The sequence below is a fragment of the Malaclemys terrapin genome, chromosome 7 (assembly GCF_027887155.1).
Source record: "Malaclemys terrapin pileata isolate rMalTer1 chromosome 7, rMalTer1.hap1, whole genome shotgun sequence".
Taxonomy (NCBI): domain Eukaryota; kingdom Metazoa; phylum Chordata; order Testudines; family Emydidae; genus Malaclemys; species Malaclemys terrapin.
This window is the reverse complement of record NC_071511.1, coordinates 87,619,142-87,639,522: the sequence shown is the minus strand read 5'-3', so window position 1 is coordinate 87,639,522 and position 20,381 is coordinate 87,619,142. Positions and strand designations below refer to the sequence as shown.

The window sequence follows — 20,381 nt, the reverse complement described above, 5'->3', positions numbered from 1 at the left end:
TAATAGAGAGCCTTGTAAAATTGGTCTGATGTAAAAATAATCAGAGATATGGACATCTCTCACTCTGTATTCCCTTTGCCCGTTGCTTAAGTTAGTATTTGCAGAATTTTGCAATCTGTATAGATCCCTCTGTAGATAGTGGCATGACTCTTATCAGTTAACAGGGATTTAACTGAAAGTTGTCTAACTTGTAGTCCAGCACCTTTCTCCGTCTCCTCCCTTGTTCTGTTTCAGTGACTGAGATAGAGTGTAATTATAATGCCCTTCGTTAGTACTGTACTACATAAGGCCAGTTGCTTACTTCCCTGGAATGTCCGCCTTGTTCTTGCTTAGAGTGCTGTGTTAGAAGGAACACATCTTCTCCTGCCCTTTCAAACCAATTCCCATTGCTAAGGCCCTGGATTGTAGCAACCATCCTTCCAAACAAATGAAGGTGCCTCCCTTTGGAGACCACTAATGCTACTCTTTGATCAGACTAAAAGGAATTGCCTGAAGTCACTCAGTGTATAGCACAACCTCTTCTTCACCCCAGTGCTGTCTTTGGAGTTCTCCCCCCACCTTCCCTGTTTTAGGAGCAAGAATATGGGTTTGCTGGATGGAAGTGCAGAACTGTCAGGAGATCTCCTGAGCAGGCCACCCATGAATTAAAGCACTTATTTGTCTATTCATCTATGCCTTTTTGTCCCCAGATTCATTTGGGTGGATTTGTTCCCCTTTTATTAGAGATGAAATCCATCTGGAAAGTATCTGCCTTTCTGAGAAGCAGGCTTATCTGTATAGGCTTGCCTTTCCCCTTCCTTCTGTGTTGGCACTGTTCCTGCTCAAATTTTTGAGCTTTCCTCTCTCCCCATAGGTTCTGTTGTACTCTTCCCCTTCTTATTGTATATTTCCCCCACTCTACCACCTCAGTATTCACAGTCCTCTATTTCACCTCCTTTTCCCCCACCTCCTGTTCTTTGTTGCTTCTCTTCCTCACCCTGTTCTTACTCCTTCCATACTGAATGCTCTAAACCCTCATCTACACTACAAATCCAATCACGTTGGAGGACTAGCATGGTTCTGCTCATTAGTGTAGACTCTGTAAAGGACTATCTAAGGCATTAGCACACTTCATGGATATGATTAGGGCTCATCTACTTTACATAACAGAACTGTACTTTTACTGTGTTGGGGGAATGACCATACTATAATCAGGTCCCTCCCAGATCTGATTGTATTTATCATACAGAGCCTTTCCTTTCCAAGTATTAAGGGCAAGGCGACATTTATAACATTTCCTATTTCTAGAATGCTGCAGTATTAAATCATGGGGCATGTTCGTGCAGGGTTATCAGCAGGGACTAAACCTGGTACCCTCAGCAACACAAGCACAAGCCCCTGCCACTTGAGCTGAAGGAGTAATACGGTTGGCTGTCTGAAATAAGCTGTCTCTTCTTTTCACTGGGGCTAACCACCAGGAAAATACTGTGATTATATGCTGTAAATCAGCATAGTGGTCTACTGCCAGCATTTCAGAAATTGTATTAGTTTCAGTGTATGTGCAGATGGAGTGGGGCAGCAAGACAGAGAAAAGTGCAGACATTCCACACTGGCACATATCAGCCTAGTTTGAGCTTTGACTGAGAATATTTGTTAGAATATTTTCTTGAATTTATATAAGAACTTCTCAGACCCTGCATTTTTTCATTCTTTTGGTGTGTGGCTATGGATCTGGGGTTCAATCATTTAGTTTTGGTATCCGGGCACTAGGACCTAGGTGAAAGAGAAGTACAGAAATATTTAGCTTGAGTCAGTACAAAATGTTCTTGTAGCACCCACAGGAAACCCCAAGAACATCTCTGAACAAGGACATTTGAGGTTTTTTTCTCCCCATGCAAACTTTCTACTGCACTTCACAGCCTTTTCCCCACCCCTTCATAATGTTGTGTTCCGCAGTTCACACAAGATGTAAAATAGCACAGAGTGATCACTGTAATATGCGGATTAGTTTCTTGACCAGTTTCCTGATTCAGTATGTGTGATGGTCATTTTTTTCAATGATAAATATGAGAGAACTCCAAGTTTGTGTGGGACAGAGGTAAAGCAGTCTAAATGAGCTAGTTAATTATATCCACAGCTGCCACCCCTACATCCGCCTGCATTAGATTCCACAAAGGCAAGTGCCCTGTAGAACCATACCCCACAAAAAAGCAACTTGGGGGGTTTAAATCTATAAAGAATAAGCTGCATTTAGAGTAGATAAAATAATATTTTCTATTTCCATATTTTTATTTTCAAGAAGCCTACAGTATTTGCTGTTTTATATAAAGTGTTCACTGGAAGAAAAAACATGTTGTTCCATTTGTAATACAGTACAACGTGAACTTTTCACTTCCTCTCAACAGCACAGAAAGACATGTCTATTTTGGTATAGTACACACATACAAACAACCCATGTATAATACAGAGCTTGATTTGTTTCCTTCTTGTTTTGCTGGTTGCAGTAACAAGACTGTCAGCATTGGTTTGAATATCACTTGCATATGACTTAAACAAACAAACAAACCTTCTCTTCCTTATAGAAAGAGTGGGGTGAAGTCTTATGGTTATAAGAGGCAACTGAGATTCAGGATTCCTAGGTTCTATTTCTAATTGATGCTGAGTTGCTGTGCAACTTTGGGCTAGTCACTTAGGCTAAAGTTTTTAAAAGCAACCACAGATTTTGGGTGCCCAACTTGAAATGCCTTGGACCTGATTTTTAGAAAGGCAACCCCCCTGCCCACAACTCTTACTGGAGTCAATAGGAGCTGCTGGCATTCAACATATTTGATGATCAGGCACAAGGTGTCTCCAGTTTGCCACCCACAAAGGAAGCACTGAGTGACCATTTCTGAAAATGTTGGCCTTAACCCCTTTGTGCCTCATCTTACTTATCTGTAAAACAGGGATAATAGTTACCTTGTAGGTTTGTTGTGAGGCTTAATAATGAATGTTTTAAGACCAAATATTAGACTATATACCCTCATTTAAGAGCCAACTACCAACTTAAAATTAAATTGCAAACATAACACAAAGCACAACAAACACTGTTTGAAACAGGTAATGTACATGTTAGATAGGTAGTAATTAGATAGACAAAGGAGTGGTGCTGGGAGCTTGTAGGTTTAGGATTAGGGATTGAATCCAATGGGAGCTTGTAGGTTTAGAATTAGGGATTGAATCCAATCAGCATTAGGTTGCAGCCAGAGATTTGATGGCATAATTTAATACTTCATCTGTCATTATCAGTTTGCACTCGTTTTTGTTTTGTAATGGAAATGTTGGCAGGTGAATAGGATAATTTTTTATAGTGTTGAATCAAAGTGTAATACGGGGTCAGCAACCTTTCAGAAGTGGTGTGCCGAGTCTTCATTTATTCACTCTAATTTAAGGTTTCGCATGCCAGTCATACATTTAAACATTTTTAGAAGGTCTCTTTCTATAAGTCTATAATATATAACTAAACTATTGTTGTATGTAAAATAAATAAGGTTTTTAAAATGTTTAAGAAGCTTCATTTAAAATTAAATGAAAATGTAGAGCCCCCCGGACAGGTGGCCGGGACCCTGGCAGTGTGATTGCCACTGAAAATCAACTCGCGTGCCACCTTTGGCATGTGTGCCATAGGTTGCCTACCACTGGTGTAATACATATTTCAAAAGCAATAGACTCAGGTTACTGTACACTTATGTCAGAGTTTTGTAAGTTCTGGTGGTGTGATGTGCTGAGGAAAAATGGTCCAGTGATTAGTGTGTCAGCTTAGGATTTGGGACACGTGGGTTCAGATCTCTGATCTGCCACAGGCTTCCATGTGGAGCTTAGGCTTGATTTCTCTGTGCCTCAGTTCCCCATCTGTAAAATGGAGATGATACTGTGACAGGATATAAAATTACTCTGCAATATCCTGGACAAACCTTATGGAATTAAGATAATCATTACTGAATTAAGATCAATGCCTTTGGGAACCATCGTATTAAAATGCAATTGTTTGTGTTATTGGGAGATTGTATGTAACTTGGGGTATGTTAATATTCCTCTGGTTACCAGCCCTTCAAAGCCACCTTCCTGGAGAGGCTCACATAGACTAGTTTAAACTGGATTATCTAGGGACCAACACACAGAGAGAGTATTTTTGGATAAATAGCCTGGTTTTAAACAAGCTCAGGACCTTCTTCCTGATCCAGCAAACGGACAGGACCACTGGTCCACGGAAGACCCCAGTCCTTAGGGAATAGTTGGAAAGACTTAACCTACTATGGCTCATAAGGCTAGGTGCTAGTTCAGAGGTGAGGTTGCTATGAACTTCTGACCCCTTTGCGAGGGGTTTGAAGGACTCACCTGCTGGAGCCCATATTGAAGGGATCTCTCATAAGCTTATTCGCATGTGTGTAGGTTCTTTTATTGTTTTAATATGTTTACGCTGTAGTGCTTTTATTTTAAGAATAAAATGGGCTTGTATAGGAATTACTGTATGGTAACTTGTTGACAATTACTCTATCAGTCTCTGAAGAGAAAGCAAGCAAGCAAGCAGGCCTTGAGAGATGATGGCCAGGGGAGCTGGAAGTTTGAGAGTGGGTGCCCTTCCTGTCCCATAGAGGAGGATACAGGTGCAGTTGCCTTGAACTGTGACAGATATTACTATCCTTCTTTCCAGGGGTGTTGTGAGATTCAGATACATATGATACATTTCATATCAAACAGATTATGAATATAATATCTTAGTACTTACATTTCCCCCAGAAAAATGTATCAGCACATGACATGATGTAGGTTTTCTGAGTATGTAGAAACTGTGTGTATTAACTATAGTGTGTAGCACGTAACTGAGTAATATTGTATATTACTGTTACACTATATTAGAAATGGATTCTTTGACTAGGAGATGGAATTTTATAAGCTAGTAATATTGCTTTGCATTTTTGATTATTTTTGGCACATTTTAAAAGGATGGCCAGAGTAAGGCAAGGGGGACTTGGTTTCTTTTGGGCGATTTTTTTTTTTTTAAATTGGGTTTAAGTTTGGAGGTAGATTGGCATTATAACTATGGAGCTGCCTCTGTTGCTCCATAACATCCCATCTTGTCCACAAAACAATTGATTTCATTTCCTCATGTCCCCAAGCCTTAGAAAAGTTAAAGAAACAGACTTCAAACTCTTGAAATTTATTGGCCATAGAACAGTTTTATACATTATGGTAAAGTGAGAGCAGATTTCAGTGTCTTGAGTCACTGCCTCTGCATTAAACCACAGTTCCCTTCTCCTAATATTCTGTGTACAGTCAAAAAAGAAACATGCCAGCAGAGAGAAAAGACTCAGCAAAAACAAGGAGATCTAAATATAGAAATTGGTTAACATTTTCCCCTTCAGTTGACCCTGCACCGTTTACCACATTCATCTTCAAAAAGAATCTTCTTTCCATTCAGTGCCTTGTGCTTTTGTCCTCCAGGATTTGGACTCAAAACAGCAAAGGTATCCAGGTCCTGAATGATTGATATTACCTGGCCAGTTCAGGCACGTACACTCCATTGTGAATATAAATGATTGGTTTTTTTTAAAATAACCTTCCCTTCCCCTTTAAACAAACAGGTTATTCTCCAAACCTTTAAAACTTATTGTATTTCATAAGGTAAAGAAACCAGGCCCTGCTGAATTATTACCAAATGTCTACCCTGCAGAAGACTAAAAGGATTTACAGTTTGGTGGTTGCAACTTACTGGATACTATTACAGAGCCACCTGGTGTGGATTTAAAAAACATGATGCAGCTGGGAACACACTGATAAATGGCAGCATATTTAAAAATCAATCCTGAGTGTTGTATATTTGTGTTGTCTTTCAACAGCAGTGATCCCAAAGCTTTCAGCCTGAGGATGGCGTGAACCCCAGCAGCTGCTCTATGGGCTTGTACCTCCACTCATCTGCTTCCAGTTCTTCCACTAAACCAGCTAGTTTTTCCATCCGAGCAACTTGTTGATCTACAAGAAGTCCAAAGATAAACGTTTGCAATAACATTTCACTTAAATATTTTAATTAGATGTATTATCCTTTGCAGCAGGGATGTCCTTCCCTAATAATCCAGGCATTGGAAAACAGTTTTGCTCCACTGTGTCAGACTAGTCTGAACATTAAAAAAAAAAAAAAAGTATTGATATTTTCCCTATAGAAGCAGAGACTTTCAGATCATACAAGAGAACAGACTTCATTAACCTTCTTCAAGGACTAAAAAATATATGTCCAGTGTGGGACAGGAGATGTATCTGCAGCTCCCTGAACATACTGAGGCACTAATGTGGATCAAAGACCACAAGAGGGAAACACAAACTTCTTAGCGTAAGAAGCTGAAAACAATGTGGGGCTATTTTCTTTAGCATAAATAACTGGAGGCCTTAAACGCAACTCAGTGGTATTTCTCCGTATGTATATAACATAACGTTTGAACCTTGCAGCCGATCAATTCCAGAGAATATTCTAGGCATCAATGGCCAGAACACTACTGATCTAGGGGAGAAATGAGGGGACACCTGGAGACCCTGCCATCTGATTAGCACAACCACAGATTCTAGTACCTCTTCTATAGATCAAACAATTGCTAGATGGAACCCATTAATAGCCTCCAGCATAATAGTATCTCATTTCATCTCTGATCATGCTCCCAATAGACTTTAACATGTTGACATTGTGAATGACTTATTTCCCACAACAATAATAATGGGGAGTATGGAGGTACACAGAAAGTCCCTGATATGGGGATTAAGGAACACACACAACCGTTGGCAGGGGGGAGAAATCAGGGGAGCCTGGTATGGGGAAAGGCGTTGCAGTTTAAATGCTTCGGCTGGAGACTGGGACCTCCCCACTCAGGGGGTCCCAGAGCTTGGGCTCCAGCCCGAGCCTGAATATTTACACCACAATTTTACAGCCCCTCAGCCCAAGCCCTGCAAACCTGATTCAGCTGACACAGGCCAGCACAGGTGTTTAACTGCAGGGTAGACATGCTTAAGTGAGTCTCTATTACAGCCAAGATTAGAATTTGTAAGGTTCCCACTGTTCAGACCTCACCACTTGTGTATATACAGTACAGCACAGAGCAATGGAAAAATGAGGTTAGAAAGTCTCTGCTCCCACCCCCACATTGTGTGAATTTAATTCACTATTTGCATCATGTTTGAAAAAGGACCTAACAATAGCCTCACTTAGTGCTAATTCAGGAAGTTAATTTAAATAGCCATTCTGCTTTTTGTGGTTCACGGCACAGTATGTTGGCCTTTGCTATATCCTCCTGCAGCTTCCTTAGTAAATTTATACACATGCTCACAAAACATACAACACTTGAGTGCTTACCATGTTTCACTTGCTTTAATGTAGAGGCAACCTGATAGCTGAAAACGGATTCACAAAGGAATCTTTCGGAACCATCTGTAAACGGAAGAGAGAGTGATTTAATCTTTCCTAAGTTCTATGACTGAGAAGCTTTCTATAATTTTTATGTTCAGAATATGCTTTTCCTCTGCTCACCTACTTTAGACACTTTGTCCTATTCTGGTAATGTGCAGCACTCTTGGCTAGGAAGCCGTGGGTTGAAGTCCCACGCCAGGGCTTTGACTTATACCCAGTGCTGGCACGGAAATGGAGCATAGAGTGGGTGTGCTGCTGCACTGTTTGATATCACGGTACCCCTTTTGCCTGCTTCTGATGGTTGCTGTCGAAATGGATATGAAAGGTGCTATGGCATTTTGATTAAAAGAAAATCTTGGTCTCTGTGCCAACAATCTTTTCCTTAATAAAACAAACTTGAATAATCTACAGCCTGAGAACTATTGCTGAGTTCATAAAAGTTGTTGCATTTGCCCACGCAGTCATGGGTCTTAAGATCTAACTCATCTTTAGGAAGTCTTTGCAGATATAGTTTGAAAGGTGCTCCATAAAGCTCAAGTTTTCCCGATATTTCTGAAAATATAGCTAAAAATTAGTTGAGTAGCCTTTGTATGACAAATGACAATTTGCCTGTCCAAATACAAAATGACAAAAAATGTCACCCTTAAAACAAAACTACATTGGTTTATTGAAAGTGTAACAGAAGCGCTGCGATTTCAATTTAGATTTAAATGTTCTGCAACGCAATTACAGGACCAAGCACTGTCTGTGCCAGACAGTGTCCTGTAAAATGGTAGGAGAATGATAATTGAAGACACTGTAGAAACTCAGCTGTGAATGGCTTTTTGGGAAGTTGTAGGGTGACTGACACGTGTTCATAATTGTGAATTACTCCTTGGGTGAGGGCAGTGCAATATAAAAACAAATGTTTCACACAAATGGTTTGTGGAAGGCATTTCACTCCACAATCCCTGCCTGAATGAAAAGGGAAGAGGCCGCTGTCTCTCTCTTTAGCTGATAATTCATATTAGCACTACAGGGTGCCACATCTCAGCCAGTCATGTGCACTTTTGTCATATAGAAAGCACAATGAAAGGAGACCATGCTCTAGAGAGACGTAGTACTTGACACAATCTGTACTTAAAAAAAAAAAAAAAAATTACAAACCTTAAAGCAAGCTATGGTCCATCAGCCTATCCATTACATATAGACCATATTATATTTGCTAAATGCAAATATAGACTCAATAAATCATAAAAGGGATACCTACATTGGAGGAAAAAACCTGGGCCTGATCCTGCAAAGTACAGAGCCCCACTGCTGTCAACTAGAGTTTAGAGTACACAACATCAAACTCTTTAGTACCACCTTTTCTCAACCCCTGACTCTGCATTATTACCTAATATAAAAGGTCTTCTCAGAGAAAACAATAGTTATTGCCTCATTTGTATGTAAGCCTTGCTCTATCAACATCATGGTTTATTCTTACATTAACTGATTCTGCACCTGTAGGCAGGGCTTCCAGTTTCCACCACTTTAAAATGTTTTGTTCAGCAACTGAAAGGGCTATAAGACATAGCCACTTCCTTAAGGATGATAAAATCTAATTATCTTGAAGTTCTGAGGTAGAAAAGAGTACATCTGATGCCACAGACAGATTACTGAATATATGGAACAATAGATAACCATGGAATTGTAATCCACTATAAGGTTAAGTGACACTTCCAGCATTTATTATTCTATACACAACCCATTTAAAATAATTCCATTTTGTGTGTGCAAAATATTCTAAAAAACTAAGGGCAAAGGAGTTACAATTCTATGGATCACTCCAGCTCTTGATTAGCACAAAGAGAGAAGCTCTTATACAGACTGAGCGCTAATATGTGTGGCTATTAGGATAAATAATACAGTTAAGACATTTATACACATTCTTTGCTAAACGAACTTTAAAGCCAAAGGACAGAGTCCTCCAAAGAAAAGACATCTTTCTTCTGCTAGGCTATGTTCTTGTGCATCAACTAAGATGGCCAAGCATTAAAATATATCAATATATTCATGTCCTTCACTATCTTGTCATGTCTTATTGCATGTAACGTAGTACTTCAGTACCAGTTTTAAAAATGAGCTGCTAACTAAATCTGACAAGTTAAGTACAGATTTCCATGCTGAAATATCCCTACTAGCCAGGCTGTGGGAGGCATTCAGCTCAGAAGTCAGCTTTCACTGACCTTTTGCAATTATTCCCCCTTCCCCAGGCCTACTTGGTACTTCATGGTTCACTGAAGAAATCCCAGAATGTGACACCACAAATAGCAGAAACCTTATTGCAATCTATAATACTTGTATTATCACAGAATTGTCTGTACTGAGGTCTCCTAAGTCTAGATTCTCGAGGACATGAACAGGCTGGAACTTTCCATATCACATTTAGCAAACTCTTTACAATAAACTAATGTTAAATCTGATTCCTCTTAAAAAGGATGGAGATGCTCCAAACAGGAAGTGGCCTATACATTACCAGATGGAAAAGCCAGGTTGAACTTAGTCCTCAACCTAATAAGTATGTAATAATTCTAGAAGAGTCTCTTCTGACAATGGGAGCTAATAATAAAGACGTTAGGAAAAAGCATTTTACCCTGGTTCTTAAATATTGATGAGGGATTGTCTACATCATCAGACACAGTCTACAGTTAATTTTAACTAACTTACTTAGTTGAGTGAACATGGCAGGAGATACTTTCAAAGGTATCATACCTCTCAAATACATAATTCTGGGTGTGACCTTCATTTTATTTCTTTCAGTTCATCCCACAAGGAGAAGAGTCAGAAGTGGCCATATGCAGATTTCTAGCAAAATCTCTAATAAAGCTTAATAATAGTCTTCAATTTTGCATGTCACTTAATATTCAGAAATCCTATTTTCCTCCTCCTCGTTTCATGCAAAACTCCCTTTCCCATGGCCTGAAAAATCCACTTGCCCTGGGACAGCAGAAAGCCAGATGTCTTATCTGCAGATGACTTGTCTGCAGATGACTCAAGTGCCTCTGCCACTGCATGAAGCTTTGTCAAGCTGCAGCACAATGAAAACTAAGTCTTTTCGGCCTCATTACAGCTATTCAGAACCCAGTGGGCGGCAGTAAAACAGATTGGCAGTTCATTTTCACTCTGCTGTTGCCTGAGAAACTGGGCAACAGCAGAGATAGGCGATAGATCAATGCAGTGAGTAAGAACTAAAAACCAACCTCAAGGTGGCATACAGCAGTGTTTCTCAACCTTTTTGATACCAGGGACTGGCTTACTGCCTTCCTAAACCATGTCAGGTAGATCTCAGGGACCGGCACTAGTCCACGGACCGGTCATTGAGAACACTGGCATAGAGTAGTGTAGCTCCCCACTGCAGCAGATCGGGGAAGAATAGGCTGGTAAAGGTCCATCCACTTCCATAGCATCCAGGTCACTCGGGTGGAACAGAAATAAAATGCTCCTCCCTTCCAGCAACCAGCGGTGAAGGGAGGAAAGGAAAGGATCCAATTTATTAGACACCTACAAGCTACTGGATGATACTAAAGATTTAATCAAAGTATAGGGACAGCACCATTTTAGAAGTCCCAGGATCCTCCACTGTCTGAGCAGTAGTGGAGAGAAGTTGGCTTCTTACCTGGACCTTGCCCCTAGACAGTAGGGCCCCTCATCTTTTATATCAGTCTTTGTTCCGTTTACTAGGTGTCTGATAAAAACTTTTCTAGCTTTGTGTGTGATTGGATAGAAGTGAGCAGACGTAAGTGGAGCAGGCCGGAAAGCTTGACTGAATAAGCATAACGAGAGAGCTTGGAGAGAAGACCAACAATATAGGGGAAGAGAGAGAAAACACAATATGGTGAAAGGAGACAAAGAAATGAAGAAATGGACACTGAAGACAACACAAGGATCCATGATAGGGACAGGGGAGTGAAACCAGGAAAGAAGAAAGTCTAACAGAATTATAGGAACTGTGCTAAGTATATTAATAGCAAGATGAATACACTATCTTATTCTTTTAAATTTCAGGGTTAGTGGTAGTACAGTATCCAGGGCTGGCCTTAATGAAAATGGCACCCTGGGCAAATTTGCATTTTGGCTCCCATAGGCTCCCCAGGCTCTCCTCCTTCCCTTTTCCCCACAGGCCTGCTCCCCCTCTTACACCCCTAATCCCTGCACCCCTTCACTCCTAACTCCTGCACCCATGTGGGGAAACTGACTTGGATGCACGAAGCAGCTGGCATTGCTGCTCACTCCCCCACCCTCGGACTGCTGCTCCTCTGCCCCGCACACCCCAAGGGGGCTGTGAGGGGGGGAGTGAGGAGCAACATCAGGGCTCCCTGCATCCAGGCCATTTTTCCCACCTGGGCTGCATAAGGAGAGGGCACTAGAGCAGCAGCTCCTGATACCTCACAGCACAGCCCAGGTGAGGAAAGGGACCTGGAGGGAGGGAGGGGGAGAGAGAGAGCGAGAGAGGGAGAGAGAGAGAGAGAGTGAGTGTGTGTGTGTACATGTACTATATGAGGAAGACTGTGTGTGTGAGTGTGCGCGTGTGGGTAAAGACAGCTAACAAAAGCCGAAGCTGGCCAAAACACCAGCCATGTGCTGCTCCTACTAAAAGGGAACCATCACACTATCTCATCCTTCACATTTCTCATATGAACTACCAGGGCTTGAATTACATTTTTATATGAAATGTGGGCAAATTTAAAAACTATTTAAAACATTTAAAAAATAAAAAATATGAAAAAAAATTACATTTTATTTAGTATCATTATTCATACTAGTTTTGCTAGTCTTTTCCCCCAGGCAGAAAGGCACAGAGACTAGAATCAGGACCAGCTGTGTCCCCAAAAGACCAGGCCAACCCTCCAGATCGGACCAGACCCACATCCCTCCCCAGACCAAACTGAACCAGACCCAAATCCCTCCCGAGACCGAACCACTCCAAAGGCCGGCCCTGACAGTATCTTTCACTCTGCTCAACAGAAGATGAGTGGAGTTTTTAAGCCTTGCCCCCTGTCACTATTGGGAATTTTGCCTGAATAAAGGCTGAACAACAGGGCCTAAGGAAAGTGAATTTCCAATACACTGAATAGAAACCAAACATAGGCTAATGTATATGCAATCCTTAGACTTCACCTGATTTATCTGATATGGCAGAATATGATTATTCTGCATTACATCTTTTATTTATTTTTAATCATTTGTACAGAGCCTATCACTTAAGCAACTAGGCTGTACTTACAGAAATGCTACAAATCCATAAACATTACATCATTCCTTTTTCAATTGATTTTAGCAAATATTAAACTGGAAGCAAGCTAAGTAGAAGTTAGCTAATCTTCTGGCAATCCCGGGCTCACTCAGAGTTTAAATAATCAAATATATTAACTTCCCTCTATACCTTGTAATTTCCACAAAAATAATTATAACCCCATGCAGGTTAAAATTACTCATGTATCTTACAAGCATTTTAGAAATAAGGGAGTCTGCAATACATTGTCAATAACATATGACAAATAACATTATTTAAATCTGCTCTTGATAGTACTACTGGTAAGTCCAAAATCCCTTAGAGAACCCAAGGGTACATTATTTTAAAAATTTCTAAAACCTGAAAAAGATGTACAATTGGGTGACGTTTATTAATATTTTAACTGCTTTCTTTGAAAAAAGGCCACCACAGTATGCAGCCAGCACACTAACAACTGTATCCATTTGAAGAAAGAACATGTGGGATGTTATCTAAGAAATTAAAAGCCTAAATTAAATGAAGCATCCTGTAATGAGGATAGCATTAAACTGCTGCTGCCACTTAAAATAGATTAGTCACCATGTTATCAGGAACAGATCGACCAAAAGCTATATCAAATAAATGTACCTTGCCTCACATCCTAAAAGGCTCCGAAACTAAACAAGGGGAGAAAATTTCGAAGGTTGGGGCCTTTTAAGTATGAGAACCTCGCCACCAGTCCTGGAAAATCCCATCCCAGGATCCAGTTCTATTTAAAAGGGATGAATCAGAGGCTGATCTACTGTTCACCATTATCAGAATACCATTGTCCTACTGGCTCACCTTCCAAGCCTCCTTTGCAATTAAAATGCCCTCTACTGTATTAGCAATATGCTCAATTAAAAGGATATTAATGTTCATTGTTTTACTTTAATACATATGCATCCCACCATGTCTTTCAAATGAAACACTGATATTACCAGCCTACCTAGGTCCTTTAAGCCTACCTACCAAAATTTCTATTCTGCTAGCTGGGCCTTCTGAAGCAGAGTCACCCATCAAGTCAGTAACTTGAAGTATTTCATAATTTTAATTTATTTTGAGGGCTCATTAAGTTCTGTGAACAAGTCTTTAGTCAGAATTATTTCAAGTCTGGCATACAGACTAATGTCTAAAAACCTTAATTAGTGATATGGCATAATTTGTAATTACTACAGCGCTATCAGTACCCAGCACATCAACTAACCTAAGTAGTATTAGGTGATGATTTAAATTTATCTAGTGCCTTTCATTCACAATTATACATACAGCTCCACTGAAACGCAGTCACTTCCAAGGTAGAGAGGACTGTAACTGACACACAGCTCACTGCACAACAGCAAAGGGAGGGGAAATTCTGGCCATGATATTGAGGCAAACACCGGGGCTTACACAGTCATGACCCCTATTCTTACATGGTGTGCAATAAGAGCAGACAGATCTCAAAGACCATCCTCTCCCTCAAGTAAACTGCATGGAATCTGTTTATTTACCTCAGAGAAACAAAAGCCAGAGTTGACCCTGTTTGGATTTTAACCGGTAGTTCCACAGAGTTTAGGTGATGCTGATGCTTAGATCACCCAAGCCACTGCTCCTTCGAACTACACTGAAAGAGCAGATTACATCAGCGCCATAACTGACAATATTAGTGACTTAAATGGGAACAGGAAGAGACCCATGTATTCTAATGAACATAACACACTGTGCTATACAAAAACCCCAGCGCTACAGAACTAAAAACTATGAGTTTCAATTTACAGGCATGTTGTGTTTCCCATAATCAACTGAAGGATCCTTTTGCCTGCCCTTGCACTCCTCCATCCTGCAGCTAAAAAGTAAGGAGAAAAAGGCAGAAGGCAAATAGAAAAAACAACAGGGCAAGTGGAGGGCTGCACAATTGAGCAGTTTTATGTATTAAAACATAATGAACATTAACCTTTCATCTGAGCACATCACAAATTATTTACCATTGTCAAATATTGTAAAATATTCCAGCAAGAATACTCTGATATAGGCAGTGGCCTATCTTTTGGATTGCATCATGGTGCCATCTGTTAGCAAGTCTACTTAAATATCTTCATCATTGTTGGGGAAGGTGAACTAATTGAAAGTTGAGCATCCTGGTTGGCTCGAATCTTTAAAATAAACATTGTATGTATATATTTATTTGTATACTAGGCCATTAATTTACATTGCAGCTTACAAAGGACATTAAGCAGGTTAAAAGACACAGTCCCTGCCCCATTAGTTTACAATCTAAACTGACTAGACAAACATACAGAAATTAACTCATAAGGGAGTTGGGAGGGAAAGGAAGATTCACAGTCACTGAACTGCCTCACTCAACACAAAGAGAATAGATTCTTAGCCATTAAGCTGCTTGAAGCGTTGACCTGTTGCCTATCTAGCATAGGTGCATTTATAAATGACTTTTTTTCTTTTATAGTTGCTATTTGTTTATTTCTGCTTAATTTCATTTTTCTTTTCTTTTGTAACTGTTCAGTCTTGAATAATGTTCACATTTAAATGTTAACATAATATTGCTAAAAAGGTAATAGTAATTATTCATTTTTTTAGAACTTTAATTGTGTTTTGCATTTTTCTGAGTTAAAATAACTCAGGTAAGTAACTTTTTTGTAATTAGGCATATGTATTTATCTAAGGCTAGGCCTATAGGAGAGCATAAAATCTTACTCTTTTTTGTTATTGCTCTAATAAATTAGTGCCTTAAAATATTTGACCGGTTAACTGACCAATTATTTTTGAACCGGTCAAATGCCCAACAGTAGGAAAATGGAAGCAGTTTTCTAACCTGCATATATCATAAGAGCACACACTCATATCTAACTGGAGATTAGATGATTAGATCTAAATTATGATTAGATTTTAGACAAATACAATGGCATTTCAGATACTCAAATGAAACGTAAGGCCAAGTTCATCCCTGCTCTAACTCCACTGACTAGTAACAGCAGGGATGAATTTGCCCATTATTCAGCAACCTGAAAAGAGTCCCACAGGCCAGATCCATCTTTGTGCTACAGCCCTGTTGCATAAGGTAAGCTGATGCAAAATGGCCATATGGCACGCATTTGCCCCACCATCACAGAGGTCCTGTATGCCACCTCTGCATGGCTCTGCCAACTTTGTGCCACCTCTGCAAGTCCTCTTTCCCCTGCATGGGCACAGGGCCCGGGAAGGCACAGGATGGTGGAAGCACCTTCACAACTGCATGGCCCACTGGAGCAGGGGTGCAAGTTAGCCCTCAGTGCTACCCTTGTCTATGCTGCGGCCTAAATAGGCCATCTTGGTCCCTGAGTATTGGAGGCACAAGCTGCCTTGCCTTCTGTTTCTGCGCTGGCACAGCCATGAATCTGACCTTATGAACCTAAATAGAAGAGGATTTGCCAAAGAATAATATAACCCCATCAGTCATCTCTATAGTAATTTTCAGTTATGACACCAAAGAAGTAGCTAGCAATAAGAAGCTGACATAGTCATGCTCTCACTTCGTCAGATGCAGTCTTTCCTGTCCCAACTGCTGCAATGCTTCCTGTGAAGTCTGAGATTTTTGTTTTTATGGGTCTAAAAATCAGACTGTTTAGATAATTTTTTTGAACATAGGAAGGAAAAACAATCCTATGCCCTTTTAAAGTTTGAGATAAATAGGGGTAGATAATTTATCATAATTTTAGGAATGAAGGAAAGAACATGGTGGCAGGGATATACAGACAGCAGAGATAGACCTAGTATCCACCTACCCAGATCTCCTTCCCTTTACAATTAAATCCTTTGGCTGCTTTGTGCCTAAAATGACATTAAGAATCCTAACTTTTTATATATTCTGTAAACTGTATCAACAATAGTTTATTGACAGCAAAATGTGAAACAGAGCAATCACCTTCTAACATTTCTCCAGCTCCTTTGGGGTATGTAAAGAGGGCTTTCCGTGGTGGGGCAAGTTCCGAGACACTGAATCCAGATCCAGTTACAGAGCTTCCACTGACTCCACCAGCTGAAGAGGATGAAGAGGAGGCTGCCATTTCTCCCTTTAACCTAAAGACAACAGAGAAAATGTTACCTTTTCCTTCTCCAACTAATTTTTGCTAACTCAGCACATCTTTTTACCTTCAGAGACCTGGGTACAAACTGACTCGCATTCATGGGTGAAAATTTGTTTGGTGATTCCTATCTTAGTCTTCCACATCTCAAGTCCACCACAATACTTGGCATCATTGGTTGTCTGATTGCAGGGCGTTATAGATCACAAGTAAGGTCCACGGGGAGCACGTTCAGTGGCTAAGATTCTAAAACAAGTAACTGCATGGCTGAGAACTACTGGCCTTTATTAGCTATCTTTTTTCACTGAAAAAGTAAATATTATTTTCTAAGTGGAGCTCTGCACCCTAGGAAGAACTGATATTTGAGGGCCATATTGTGGCTATGTTCAAACTACAGCAGATTTCTTACATATATTTTAGTACAAAATGCAGTTCACAATTTTACCACTTGGTGGCACACAAAATAAAAAGAAAATAATGCTCAAATGCCTTGGCAAAATGGAAATATGAGTAGGAACAGAGTATGCATAACTAATTCAGTACAGAACATTAAACTTGATTCACCTTCTGCAGATACTTTTTTCCACCATCCACAAACATGAAGAGAAAGTCTCACTCCCCAGTTGTGCAAAAAACCCACAAAACGTTCTAGAGAGCCGCAAGACTGCACCCTCCTCACATCACTCTGTGTGAAGAAATTCTATGGTCTTCAAAAGGGTCTTGACTCCTGTGCTGCACTTTGCTTTTTGTGTTTTATCTTTTTGTTTTTAAATTGCATTTGACAATCATAATGGTTGGGAATCCTTCTGGCCATTTAGCAGTCTGCCATCTGATCACTTTAACTCCTCACATATACACCACCCACTCTGCCTTTAACACTCACCTTCCTTATTCTTTCAGCATAACAGAACTGCTTAAATATATTTTGATAGGGCATTTGACCTTTATCTCTTTCCATTTAGACACTGAAGTATTCTTTGTTTTTATTACCCACTATAATTTCTCATCCATCCTTTACATTTTCCTTTGGTGATGTCTACACTATGGGAACAATAGAAGCACAGCTACAGAACCCAAGATGAACACTATTGGGTTATATTATGTTCTCTCTCTTCCCCTAAGGCTACTGACTCCTTGCTTGCCTGGCCCACTATCCTTATAGGACCTATACCAGCCTCATTCTCTATCCCTTCACTCACTTCCTTATCCATTACCAATTCAGAACTTCCCTCTTGAAACCCAGGAAAGCTGGATGTCAAGCTCAAAGCAGGAGCAATTATTCATCCACTCTGCATACCAATTTAAAATTACATTTCAGCTCAGCTTTTTGGGAATAGATGCTGATTCATCAGCAGTTCCATGTTTTGAACACAAAGCTGGCTGCAAAGAGAAACTGTTCATGGTTGCATGGATCCAAGCCCAGGTCCTCAAAGGTATTCAGGCCATTTAGGAAGTTAGAAGAGTATATACTTTGAGGATCTGGGTCCTAATCATATGGCATAAAGAGCTTCTGAGCTTGAGGAGAAAGAAATTGATGAGGGTTAGTGAGTTTCCTTCTGAGTCTATCTGCACCTAGAAAGGGAAACTAACTAGGATCCCACAAACCTAGCCACTCCTAATTTATAGTAGCAGGCTCTGTATTTAAACTTTGATGCAGGAGAAAAACAAAGGTGCATAAAAATGGGGAAGGAGAAAGTGGGAAAGTACAAAAAAGGAAGAGAGCAAAGAGCAGATAAGAGGGAGAGAGAGAAAACAGGAGGAAGAAAATACATATGGGAGAAAAACAGAGAAGAGATGACAGGGGGGTAAAAAACAGAGACGCAGCAACCATTGTGCTAATTTTGGGGCAAATACCCTCCTTCAAGGTGAAAGAAAATGCAAGGTAACATTACTGTCTAAAATGTTACACCTATATTGTGCTATGTTTAATGTTTGCATAAAACTCCTCTTGACATCAGTGGGAGCTTGACAGAGGATTGAGGGTGGCACTGCCCCTAACTCATACCTCTTCCTCAACTCCTCTTCCTAGAGAGAGTCCGACATCCCTAGTGCAGAGACATCCCTCACTGCACATTAATGGACTCTCTCATAGTGGGAAGATTATGATGTCAGTGAATTAGTGGAAGAGGGAAGGTCAATAGGAAAGCAGGAAACCACCCAGGAGATGAAGGTAGTGTGTGTAGGGACTGCCAGAGACCGTGGACATTTGGCAGCCCCCGCGCAGTGCTTGGTGTCTCTTTTCCCTCCACATCATGGCTGAGTGGATGTTTCTCATTTTCTCTCGGCCCAGGTGTCTGTACATCCTTCACCCGCAAGCATTTCTGTGGGTCATCGGCCTCCGCCCAACCACTGCTGGGTTGAGGCGTCCCTCCCTCAACCAGCACCGCCGGGGCGGGGCGGGCGGGACTGAGAGCCCAAAGAAACGGGGTGGGTTCCTTGGGCGCGGTAGAAACGGGGGCGGGTCCCAGTACCGGGGCTGGGCCTAGCCTAGCTCTCCCCGCGGCGGCCGTGGAACGGGCTGGTTGCCAGGGAGACGGCCCCGTGCCCGGCGGAACAAGGGGGGGAGGTGGGGCATCACCCCCAACACCCCAGGTGATGGAGCGGGCGCGTGCTGAGGGGGATCCCAGGCGAGCTCACCCCGCCCATGCCGGAAGAACATTGGTGGCAGCAGTTTCTAAATGGCTAACTACTGCGCACGCGCAGGATCAGCTACAGCAACACAACGCATGCGCTGAGCAGCGACTAGTTACTGTCGGGTGGGGTAACGCTCGCCCCATAAAACTGCCATCTACCCCTCCCTACCCGACGGCGCCCCGGTGATGAGAGGGCTAAGACTAGGCCCAGGTCCCCCCTCGCTCCGGCCGCCCTCACCCCGCAGCCTCACCTGGTGCCCGGCCGGCTTGGCGTGGCGAAGGTGGCCTGAGTGCGCGCGGGCGCGCTACATGCGGGGCGGGCGCGAGCACGCACGGCCCCGCCCCCTGCAACGCTGCGGGCCTCTGGCGGGCGGGGCTCCCGGCCTGGAGCAGCTGGTGGGGCTTTGAGTTTGAGCGAGGCCGGTGTGTGGTAGGAAGAGGCCGGCCCGCCCCGGGACCGCAGCGCCCGGGGGTAGGTTGGCGCCTGTCTCCGTTAAGTGCCGGTGAGCCCCTCTCCCGGGGCTTACGGGGCCGTCACCCTAGGCCCTGCCCCGCTCTGCAGCCCCTGCCGACGCAGGTGAGTGCCGCGTGCAGCGGCTGCAGTGCCGCCAGCAGGCCGGCCCGGAGCGTCACGGCGAGGCTTCAAAAGCAACACGTGGGAGGGGCGCTTCGCTTCGCTTCCCCTCTTCTCTCTGCAAAACCAACAAACTCAAGCTCCTGCTAGGGCCCCGCGGAGCTGCGTGCGGGAGTAGGCCGGCGGCTCCCCGCCTTTGTCAGTGTGTGCGGGACTAAGGCCTAAGGCGTCTGACGCTGGTGGGGGTGTCATCGTAGGATTCAGGCCAGTGACTCCCAGGCAACAAACATGTCATGGGGGTAGCCAGCCACACGCTGCATCTTGCGGGAGCCGGGCCTTATTCTGTAATCTTGTTACTGTGCCCACAACCCATTGTTTCTTGTCCGTCATGTCCCCGCCACCCCATTATTGTTTTGCCACTGCTTCT

General features: G+C 42.1%; 2 protein-coding genes across 6 annotated transcripts in view; one reads left to right on the top strand and one right to left on the bottom strand.

Moving 5' to 3' along the window:
• Positions 1 to 2,244: 2,244 nt before the first annotated feature.
• ANAPC16 (anaphase promoting complex subunit 16) lies at positions 2,245 to 19,712 on the bottom strand. The gene is made up of 4 exons (XM_054035920.1): positions 19,632 to 19,712; positions 16,588 to 16,742; positions 7,358 to 7,432; positions 2,245 to 5,991 (listed from the first exon to the last, which is right to left on the bottom strand). The coding sequence occupies exons 2-4, from the start codon at positions 16,727 to 16,729 to the stop codon at positions 5,876 to 5,878; spliced, it is 333 nt and encodes a 110-aa protein (XP_053891895.1). The 5' UTR covers positions 16,730 to 16,742; positions 19,632 to 19,712; the 3' UTR covers positions 2,245 to 5,875.
• The window catches only part of ASCC1 (activating signal cointegrator 1 complex subunit 1), a 59,479-nt gene continuing 58,729 nt past the window's right edge, over positions 19,632 to 20,381 (top strand). Inside the window, exon 1 of one of the 5 annotated variants that reach the window (XM_054035919.1) lies at positions 19,632 to 19,957. The gene's annotated coding sequence lies outside the window, so the exon portion shown is untranslated. The remainder of the gene's footprint in view (positions 19,958 to 20,381) is intronic. The other 4 variants (XM_054035915.1, XM_054035916.1, XM_054035914.1 and 1 more) reach the window with 4 other exon arrangements.